At 50.3% G+C, this 10,733-nt stretch overlaps 1 protein-coding gene across 1 annotated transcript in view; it reads left to right on the forward strand.

The window, feature by feature from the left end:
* NOS1 (nitric oxide synthase 1) overlaps window positions 1–10,683 on the forward strand; it is a 49,615-nt gene extending 38,932 nt beyond the window's left edge. Inside the window, exons 27-28 of the mRNA XM_056335275.1 lie at window positions 369–487; window positions 1,510–10,683. Of these exons, the coding sequence (XP_056191250.1) occupies window positions 369–487; window positions 1,510–1,525 (135 nt within the window). The 3' untranslated portion in view covers window positions 1,526–10,683. The remainder of the gene's footprint in view (window positions 1–368; window positions 488–1,509) is intronic.
* The last annotated feature ends 50 nt before the right edge of the window (window positions 10,684–10,733 follow it).

Raw genomic sequence — 10,733 nt, forward strand, 5'->3', positions numbered from 1 at the left:
TCCTATGGCTCCACCCCTTCTGAACCATGTTCCCACACTCCATCCAGGAGCCGAGGGAGCCCAAAGCCATATTTTTAGCTGGTTTGCAAGCAAAAGCTCTTATTCATGGGCTGGCCCCAGGCCCTGATGGCCAGGCAGTCCCTGGGTTGCCAGCAGTTGAGGAGATCTAACCTTGAGAAGGTCATTGCACCTCCCTGCTTATTCTGTACTTCAGCCCTGTCCCACCAACTCTTGTGCCAGGGTCCAGAACGCTTGTTGTGTATTTGGTACCTACCTACAACACAAGAGCTTTGTGGTGTCGCAGCAACCCCGACTGTTTGTAAATACTCTTTTTTTCCCCACTGCTTCTCTCCCATCCTCTGTTTCAGGATGACAGCCGGTACCACGAGGATATTTTTGGAGTCACCCTGCGTACATACGAAGTGACTAACCGCCTTAGATCTGAGTCTATTGCATTCATTGAGGAGAGCAAAAAAGATACGGATGAGTGAGTTGACATGTTTATGTTAACCCCCCTGAAACTGTCTCCCAAGCATGTGGGCTGTGGGATGGGGAAGGCAGCTTTAACTTTTGCACGCAGGTGGTCCTTCTTATGGCAGAAGCTGAGAAAAGGCATTTAATTTTTGCGCTGGAAGCAGAGGCTGCTACCCAGCAGTGTCTCTGAAATAGCTGTCATCTTGCTAGGACAAATCCACCCCACCCCCACCCCACCCCCCGCCCCAGCCTTCCCAGGTTATTGCACCCACTGTACCAATCTGCTCAGACCTGACAGTCCCATTCAAATGGTGATGCAAAGCCAAAGAGTGCTGCCTGCCTCTGCTCCCCAGCCAGCCAGCTTGCAGATGATGGGCTGGAAGGCTTGCAGGACCCATGGCAAGGGGTCCAGTGCTGGCTGCAGGGGGGCCTGGCTGGCTCCAGGGGTGCAGGCAGCAGGTACCCACAGGGGGAGAGGTCTCCAGGCTGTTGCATGCCTGGTTAGGAAAGATCTAGAAAATTTTCTTTCCACTGTTGTAAAAACAACCAAAAAAAAGTAAAAAGCCTTGACATTTGCTATGTTTGTTTCTGCTCTACCATGTCTTGCCATTTGCTCAGTTCTGTCGTGGTGGGATTTTCCCTGGCTGAGCAGAAGGATTATTTGGGATAAAGAACAGGCAGCTGCATGGATCTTGCTCCTTGTCCTGGCCCTCAGTAGTCTGGGGTGCAATCCCCTCCCTGCACTCCCAGCTATGCCATGTAGCACCCAGCTGACCCAGAGTGGGTTTCCCAACATCTCTGAGGTTTAGTATGAATTTTTCTCCACACAGCACATACTCTGGGGTCTGCACTTTATACAGAGTGCGTTAGTCTCCCACCACTAGGTAAGGATAAGGGTTACCTACCTGCCCACCTCCCACAGCTGCAAAGGGCTCTGTAAATTCCTGTCTACAACATGGTCAGTTGGAAAGTCATGGTGCTCAGATGCTCCTCACTGCTCCCTCTAAGGCTGGCGTTTCTCCCTTTCCCTTGCAGGGTTTTCTGCTCCTAACTGGACCCTTCACCCCAAGGGGATGCCAAACCAGTCCCAGCACCTGTTGCCCCCTCCAACCGGAGGGCACTGGGTTTTGTATTTCACGGACACAGTGGCTCCTTTTCCATGGGGAACTGCCCATGGAAAGCGCTCTGTCTCTCGTCCTGTTGTTGTGTCCTGATGATGATGATGATAATTTTTATTTCCTTTTTTTCCTCTTTCTCTTGCTCTTGTCCTGTGGCCATTTCTTTTCAACCCCTTTCCCTTCCCTGGATTTCCCCACTGAAGTACGATGGCTTTATAACCTGCAGTGGCTCTTAACAGAACTTCACATTTCTCTTTCTCATGAGGGCATTTTGCAGCTGCATGAAATCACCACTTTTGTGATCATCTGCGTTTTTGGTGTTTTGGGGGAGAGCAGAGGTGGCAGGGGCTGGGCAATGGCTCAGTCTCGTTGCTTGACCAGAGCTGGGGGTTGTTGCCCCCAGGCTCCCCCTTTCCCTAGCTGGGGGTTTGGCTGAATCCTTGCATTTTCATGGCTTTCCTTTGGACTTGTACAGACCTGGGCATATGCCTGAGGCTGGGGGCAGATGATGTACAATGCCCTCATGTCTATGAACTTTGTACATCCCTGAGCAGACTGGGTACAAATGTGTGTTTTGATCCAAAGGGTGGGATGTCCCTGATTCACGTGTCATGATTTCTCCTAAATATACCCTGTGCTATGTTTGCGTCCTTCTCTGCTCCCTGTTCCCTGCGAGCCTCTCCTTTTGCTCAGTCCCCACTTTTGCTGCCATGAAAGTGCTCCCACAAAGTAGCAAGGACCAAACACACAGGCTGATGTGTATGCTAGGTTAAAAACGCATAGCAATGACTGCTGCTTGGCCAGGCTGTCCTCTGGAGGGCTTTACAAGAGATATGTGACCCTGTGGCCATGATGCTGGTGGAAGAGATTGAAGGACTGGCTGCATTCCAGAGCTTTGCATGCTGTGAAGTGTGAACCCTCTCCCAGGTGAGACTGGAAAGCCACAAGGACGGGAGAGAAGCAGCTCCAACCCCAGCTGCAAGATGCACCTCCTGGTAACAAAGCCTATTTGGAAGGCAGCACTTGAAGGGTTACAGAGGCTCCTGGTCCTTGGGGAGGATGTGCCAGCCGAGGATCCTTGAAAGCTCAGACAGCATCAGCTCCACCTTAGCGCAGTCTCTGTTCTGGGACAGCAGACTGCAGCCAATTCCACACCTTCGGGAGCAGAAAGTGCCAGCACGGAGCGACCTGCCTGCCAAGAGAAATACATGTGGCATCTCGATGGCAAGCCAGTCCCCTCTGTAGGCTCTGCACCACCTGCCAATGGCCCGAGCTGTCTCTGCTGGGACATCTCATGTGAGAAGGGAGGTGAGATCAGCTGTAAAGATGCTGTGTGATTTTGGGCTCTGACACGCTCACACCTCAGCTCTGCTGCAAAAATCTGGCCCCAAAAGCAATCTGTTAACACAATCACAGAAAGGTATTGGTCCCTTTAACAGAGAAAAGCTGTCTGCAAGGTAAAGCATACGTGACCTTGTACGTCCTTCCTCTTTCTCCTCCTTTCCTCACCCTGAAGAAGGTTTGTCCTCCCTCACTGCCAGCACAAGGACAGCAGGACATGGTTGCAGCTCTTGCTGGAGGCAGGGGTATGGCGTTGATGTTTCAAGCCGGTAGATGCTGATCCTTTCCTTCTGCCTCTGCTCTGCTGAACTGTGCATGGAACAAAGCACCAAAGCCAGCAACAGCAGAGGGCTTGTCCAGGAGCTGCAATGGTGAGCTTGCTTTCAGAGGGCTAAGATTAGCTGCCCTAAGCCAAAGTCAGAACAAGAAGAGCTGCAGGAGGTTCACTGCTCTCCCAGCCTGTGGTACAAGCGGTGCTGGCTCCCCTGGCCCCAGGTTGTGCAGTTATTCTTACCCTCAGCCAGGACCTCCTGCCCTTTGCTGCTTAGTTGGCCACGTTTCCATATGCTGTGACCATCTTCTGCAGCTTTGAGTCCCTGAATGCTTGAAGAAGCTCCAGCCCGAAAGCCAGGAGTGAAGGCCTTCAGGCACTGAGAGAATTTGCGATCCAGGTCTCTGTTTCGCTCGTCCCAGCAGAGCATCTAGCGTGGTGTAAAATGCGAATGAATGCTGCCACGATGTGGCCAGAGCTGAGCTCGCTGGTCTGGCAGGGCAGTGGGAGCAGGGTTTGGAGCCAAATGCAAGGCCAGGTTTGTGTCACTGCCTGGGGGCTTTGTGACCTGGAGGTGAAAGCAGGAGAAAGAGCAGCCCATGGTCCATCTCTGTGTGTTGTGCCCTAATCACAGGGCAGGCAGTGGGGTGGGGGAGCTGGGTCTCTTTGATGCTGGATGTGTGAATTTGGGCAGATATCCTGTCTGTGGGAGACAACTTCCTGGCCCTAGAGCTGTGAACATACAGCAAGTGTGGCCCTATCCCCAATCCTATGGCTGCAGAAACGGAGCTAAAGAAAAAAATAATCAAACTCATCCCCTTCTTTTTGGAAATTTGCTTCTGGCTCTAGACTTTGTGCTCTGGTCCTCCTTTTCGTAGAAGAAGCAATGAAATCTGAAGAGGAGATAGTGCCCAAAGAAATGCCCTTGTCTTCGTCCTCTTTCCAGCTCATCCTGTGTTGCTGGCAATTAGTTTTCTCCTGTCCTGCCTTCTGCCTGTATCGCTGTAACATCTCCCATCTGGAAGTCATAGTACTGCTGGAATCTATGTCTGAGATGAATTGGCTTGCTTTTCCTGCACCCCAAAACTTGCCACCTCCATCTCTGACTTCCACCTGGGCCACCAGTGAAAACAGCGGGGAATTGCAGCAGCGAAGGGAGCAGGGTGTTCACCTTGCCTTCAGTGGGATCTCCAAAGGGGTCTGTGCCAGGCAGGCAGCAAAGTCTCAAGTTCAACAGGCATCAGGTAGGTGAGTCCTTCAGAGCCCTTTGGAGGGGAAATGCTGTTTTAAGGCCAGCTTCCCTGCCTGGCCCTGGAGGAGAAACACCCTCCCTGCCATGAAGGTCCATGAAGTTAGTGTGTCCCCCAGGGCTCTGAGCTGACTCTCTTCTCCCTCCGCCTGAGTAGGACTGTTCGCTCCTCTCAAGCTGCACCACTGGGAATTTTGATTCATTGTTTTTTGTTGAGTCAGTCTCAGACGTCTTAACTTCTCCTTCATCTCCCTTACCTGCAGGGGCTTCACACTCCCCTCAAGCTTAATTTTCTCCCACAGTGAAGGGGGAAATAAACTTGTGGATCTGCTTTATCATTTCACAAATGTGGCTCTTCCACTAGTTGTCTAGACTCTGCTCATCTCAGCGTGACATTTCTGACGCATGGGTGTAGCCACAATATCGCCGGTGTGCATAAACGGCAGAGAGCAAGGTGAGGTCTGCTGCAGACCGGTGCCATGAGCTGCTCGGGGGTGTCATGCATGGAGGGGTCGTGCCTCCTGTGCACTCAGTTCACCAGTCTGTCACCTCTGGGTGCCTGCTGCCCATCCAAGCTCCTGCACAGCCCCACGAGGCTCCTGCAGTGAGGGGTACTGGACCTGATGGACACCCAGCCTGATGTAGTGTCCAAGTCCCTCTCCTGGCAGATGTCCACCACTTCCCGTTTTGAGCAGCTCTGCTCCTTTTCACTCCCCAGGTATTAAACATAAAGAGGCTCTTTTCTAAACAGGAGTTTTGATTTTCAAGAATCCATGAAGTGAGGGTTTTTTGCAAAGATTTTAATTCATAGGTCTTTCAAATGTCCACTGTAAGTTATTATATGAACTTGAAAACTCATGGGAAACATTTCTCTGTTTTCCCAACCTGCTGTGTCCACTAGCAAGGAAAAATTGTTTATTCAGTGCAAGGGTGTTTACTGCCTGTGTTGTTGATGATTCCAAAGGTTTCATCTCCCCAGAAGGACTGCCTGGGAGTTTTTTATTCTTCTGTTTATGAGATACAGCGGGAAAATAATGAGACTTCTGCCATCAGGAACAGACTCTCAAAGATGACACCTCTGCAGTCATTGCTGGGTAGCCCTAAGTTCGTTGCACTAGAGGAACCAAGCCAGTCACATCCATCCATACTGGCCAGAGAAATGGGGTTTGAGTTTGGGCTGTCCACATTCCCTGTCCGCTGTCCTGTGCCTGCGCGTCCAGCAGGGGACTGTTCACACCCAGAGCAGTGTGAGCAAATGTGTCTGTGCATGACCAGTAAACTTGCTGTTGTGTCCTGAGCAAATGTGATTGCACCTATGCAGAAGAGGAGATGGGAAGAAACAGGAGCTGCATAAACCCGTGTTCAGTCTAACTGCGATTGCTCTGTTAGTTCCTTTACTGTTAGTATCCAACGCCTCTCAACCCGTCCCAGGCTGTAACTCACACTCCTTCTACTACTTCCCTCTGGAGATCCCTCCTTTCTCCCTGCCTGCCCAGCCAAAAGGTGCAGCTAGCTGCTCGGCAAGGGTATGCCTGGGAATGGCGACAGACTTACAGTGCCTTGTGCTGGGAAGAGACTATTGCACCGCGGTTGCTCTCCCATTCCTGCTCTCTCCAGAGATGCTCCTAGCACACAGAGACTGGGGGCTCAGTGGAACAGATGACCTCGTTTCACAAGTGGAATTCTGGGTGGGAAAATTCACCCTGGTATAACTGAGAGCAAACTTTGAGAGCCGTGCTCTGCAATTAGTCTCCCACTGATGGGGTTTCATAGGGATAAGGAGGCAGTGCGAGGTCAGAGGGTGGGTGCAAGCTGGGCACCACCTTCTGCAAGCACTGTGGGTCTGTGAACAGCTACCACGTACTGGAGACCACAGTTTTATTAAGCTGGTGGCTGGGGAAAGGGTGTGTTTGTGCTTGAAGCCTCATGGACTTGCTCAAAGCTCAAGTCAAAGCTGCTGCCTCCAGACTTGCGCCCACTGAAGCCATTAGAGTCCTCTGATTTATACCTGTGGGGAAGCTGCAGAGAGTTCCCAGCGTTTTTTAGAAGGAGAATTTCATGCTCAAAAGTAAATTTTGTTCCTGCTTTCACTGGCGACCACTTCTCAGCTTCAGAATTGCTCTGATAAGTTTGCAATTGTGTTGATAGTTCCAGAGGGGAGGGCAGTCCCTTTACAGAACAGATGGAGATTAATTTTCAAGACCATTCAACTTTGCTGTAACTCTGCCTTTGTTATAACAATTTCTTCTGCTACAACAGGAAAAGCAAAACTTGGCCAGTGCTGAAAGGTCTTGAAAATTGTATTCCCAAACTTGGACAAAATTAGTCTAGAATCTGAGTCCTCCCAGGTAGAAAATGCTTTCCACATCCACCGGCTTCAGTGGCACTGGGAATTTTAGCAGCTTGAAGGACCAGGCTTTCACAGCGGCAGCAGCAGCAGTTCCATGGTGGCAGTATTTTTGCGTGTGTCAGTCTGCACTCGCACTTGCCTGCAATGCATGACTCTAGTAATCTATTTGAAATCTACCCTCAACAGGGAGATCTGAGCTCTAGCTTCTTCCATATGGCCATGTGTTTAATAGGAAATCAGGGGAGTGGGAGAAAGCTAATGGGATTGCTGCCTTAAAGCACTTGGTTCTAGAATAAAAGCAGATCTTACCAGAGGTCGAAATTAGCTTGATATTAGCATGGGTACAAGGGCAACTCATGAAATATTTAAGCATTGTAATGCAGAGACACTTTTTCCTGCTGTGCCAGGAACGAAGTAGACTAGAAACTCTTGGCCTCCACCCCTACAGATGTTTGACTGTGATAAACATTTTTGCCATCAAAATCACAGGAAAAAAAACAGATTGTGAGTTCATAGCTGAGCAGTTGCAGCTTGTTTAGCAGTGAGAGCCCCTCACTGTGAGGGCTGCTGCTTTCCTGCTTTACTCATTCATGTACCTACCTGGCCAGATTTCAGGGAGGGAGGAGGAAGCACTTCAAAAGCAAGAAAATCAAACCTGTGAGCCTTGCCCTGAGAATCCCGCACTTAGCAGGAGCGTACAGGCCAAGGCTTTGCAGGTAAATCTTCACTACCACGGTGTGGAAGTGGGCAGTGCAGCAGGGACTGCTTTGTATCTGTGGACCAAAGCTTGCAAAAGCTGTTCTGGGGCTATGGAAAAGCAGGAGTGCGAGCTGGGCTGTAGGTAGGGTAGGCTTCTGTGCCGCCTGCAGGGTCTGCACACAGCTGTCTGTAGGGCTGGTTCCGAAATCTGCTAGTGAAAAACACTGGGGAAAGTCTTTTTCTTCCAGGTGCATTCCTAATACTTTAAAAATTTAGAGACTGAATACTGAAAAAGTTGATCTAAAAGAGCAAATGATTGGGGCTTCTTTTTGTTGCTTTCGTTTCATGTGTTGGTTTTGGGCAGCAAAAGCAAACAAAAAGTATATCAAATGATTTTGGATTAAATCAAATATTTTGTTCCCACAATATTAGGTGGTGGAGATTTTAAAATTTTCCAAGGGGAACAAAACTTCCTTAATATGTGTTCAACTCCTAAAGAGACATCAACGCTACTTGCTTCTGAGCCTGCTTTTTTATTTTTCTCTCTGTGTAATTGTGGCGTGGAATTGTGTCTCAACAAAATACACTTTACAGTACTCAACAGGATGTCCAGAAACAGAAGATGATGTTTCAGAATCTCCCCACGCCCAACACTGAAATGATGGCTTTGAAGCCAGTGAAATTCAAGGCAAAATGTCTCCTTTGCTAGAATTCTACAAAATAGGCACATGTCCACAATTCCCAAGGTTAAATGTGCTCTGCTGCCTTAAGATGCCTTCAAAAAACCCTGGGATCTGTATGCTGAAAAGAGCTTGCAAATAGATTCCCTGAGATGCAGCAACATTCCCAGCTCTTCCAGAGTGTACACAATTCCCCAGGCAGTAGATCAACAGAGTAAGATGACTTTCAGCCAGGACTCATTGCTTTTTAGATTGCATGTAGTAAGAAACATGAGTTCTGCCAGCTGCCCAGGGAATTTGATATTCAATGCCAATTAATTTTTGTAATAGGAACGGGGTTTTATTCCTGCAATTCCCTTAGGCACCTTTGAAAAGTATAAGCCTCAAAGGTTGGTTTGGACCTTTTTTTTCTGGTGGCCTTTTTCCTGAAGAGCAGTGGTGCTGAGATGAGAAAGGGGACTGGGCTGTGAAGGGTAGCAGCTTTGGGGCAGGCAACTCCCAAACCTTCCGTTGCAGAGGTTTTCTAAACTCTCCAGATGTGGGTAAATTCTGCTGTGCTAGACGGGACTCCAACCTCTTGCTGCTCTCTGGTCCTCCTGCTCCTTCCTCCCTCTCCTCAGCACCTCCTCATGTCAGTCACTGTGCCTTCATTTGGTTTATAAAATGATGCCATGATTTAAGACTGGCACATTGTCTTTACTCTCACTTTGCATCTCATAAGACAGGTATGTGTGGAGGGGGGCGTAGCTTATTTTGTAGCTTTTTCTGTGATCCTAAGGTAGGTTTCTTCTGAGGAGTAAAGGGGTGGGGACAGTGGGAGCAGGGATGAGCCGGTGTTGTATTTGATCATACCAGTGCTTTAAGCGGTCAGAAACATGGTTTTCCCCTACCTCTGAGCTCTCAATGCTGCTAAAATCTCTGCCATTCGTACAATGTACTCCAGCCCCCTCTCTCGGACTGACTCTGGCTCTGTTTGCAAGATATCCACATTGTTCTAAAGCATGCACCTCTTTCTGTATAGTTCCAATCTTCTGATTTTATGGAATACTTATGCCTGTTTGCATTACAGTCAAAATAAAAGAGTGAACTAAAATCTAGCAGACCTTGTTCCTCTCTTATCTCTGGGGTTTTAATGCTGAAAGGCCTCTCCTGGTATCTTGGGCTTGCTCTGTAATGCCAGAGCACTATAAATAGGGTGGTGGCGTCAATCTGCAGTATCTATTTATCTGCAAGACAGAAACACTTTCTCGTAAGGTTGCTTGAGTCACAGCACTACATGTTTCACATCATTTATACCACATCCACTGGGAATATGCCACAGTCAAGCCAGTAAGGCTGTCTGCACACAATCCAGGGCAGCTTTTGATGCTGGAGCCTCAGGAACATAGCAGCAGTACTCCTAGTGGGACCTGAGAGACCTGAGCAAAAAGAGCATATGGCCAGGCAAATGAGCCAGAAGCATGCACATGGCTTTTTACATGGGAAGGTAGCGTGCTGTTGCAAGGGGGTACTAATATGCCTTTATTTAAACAGATCACTTAGTGCTGCCTGAAGATCAGCAGGACATGGATGTGATCAGGGCAGAAAGATCCTCAGTTGTCTGCAAGGAGCAGGTGAGAGGACAAAAGGCATGTGTGTGCAGGAGCGAAGGGCTGCTCCGCTGGCAAGCCCTGCAGTGCCAGGCTGGCATGAGGGGGACATGGCTGCGGTGTCACCTGATACATGGTGGTTATTTTGCTTCAGCCCTTGCTGCAGTTATACCAGACAAAGCAGCAGTGTGACCTCCGCCACGGCAGTGGTGTGGCCACAGACACTGTGGTGGTGTTATGAGGCACGGCAGCACTGTTACCTCAGACATGGCAGAGGTGTTGCCTCAGATGGCGCCATGTTATTACTGCAGACACCTTGGTGTCACCTCACATACCATGCCAGAGTTACCTCTGTCCTCACAGTGGTGCTACCGCGGATGTAGTGGCAGCATTACCTCAGGTGTTGGCACAGACACTGAGGTGGCTTTACCTCAGGTACCAGCCCAGACATGGCGGCAGCGTGACCTCAGGTGTTAGCGCAGACACTGAGGTGGCAGCATTGCCTCAGAGAACGCCTTACCTCTGCCCACCCCGGGGCCCTGTAAGCCCAGGGCAGATGTGCCCAAACCACTTGCCTCCTCCCAGCTCCCTGCAGCCTCCACGGGCCGCAGGGCTGGCCTGGCTCTCATGCTGGCTGCCGGGATGGCCAGCGGAGCAGACGGCATTTGGAGGGCCTGGGGGTGGCCAGGCCTGCGTCCTCACCGTCCCCGGTGGCTGACACCTACCCTCGCGGACAGGAACTTTGTCGACGCTTTCTAGGCCTCACCGTTGCCCTTGACCCTGAGAGGCGGCGCGCTCCGCCCAGCTCCGCGGCACTTGGCAGACGCTCCCTAGCGCCTACGCGAGGAAGGCGTCACTCCGCTCTGCGCTTGGCCGGGCGGCGGTACTTGGCAGACGCTCCCCGGACCGTTCCTCCGCCTTCGCTCCCGCCGGAAGCGGGAGACGCTCCCTAGCCCCTCCCG

Source organism: Falco biarmicus, chromosome 1 (genome assembly GCF_023638135.1).
Source record: "Falco biarmicus isolate bFalBia1 chromosome 1, bFalBia1.pri, whole genome shotgun sequence".
Classification (NCBI taxonomy): Eukaryota; Metazoa; Chordata; class Aves; order Falconiformes; family Falconidae; genus Falco; species Falco biarmicus.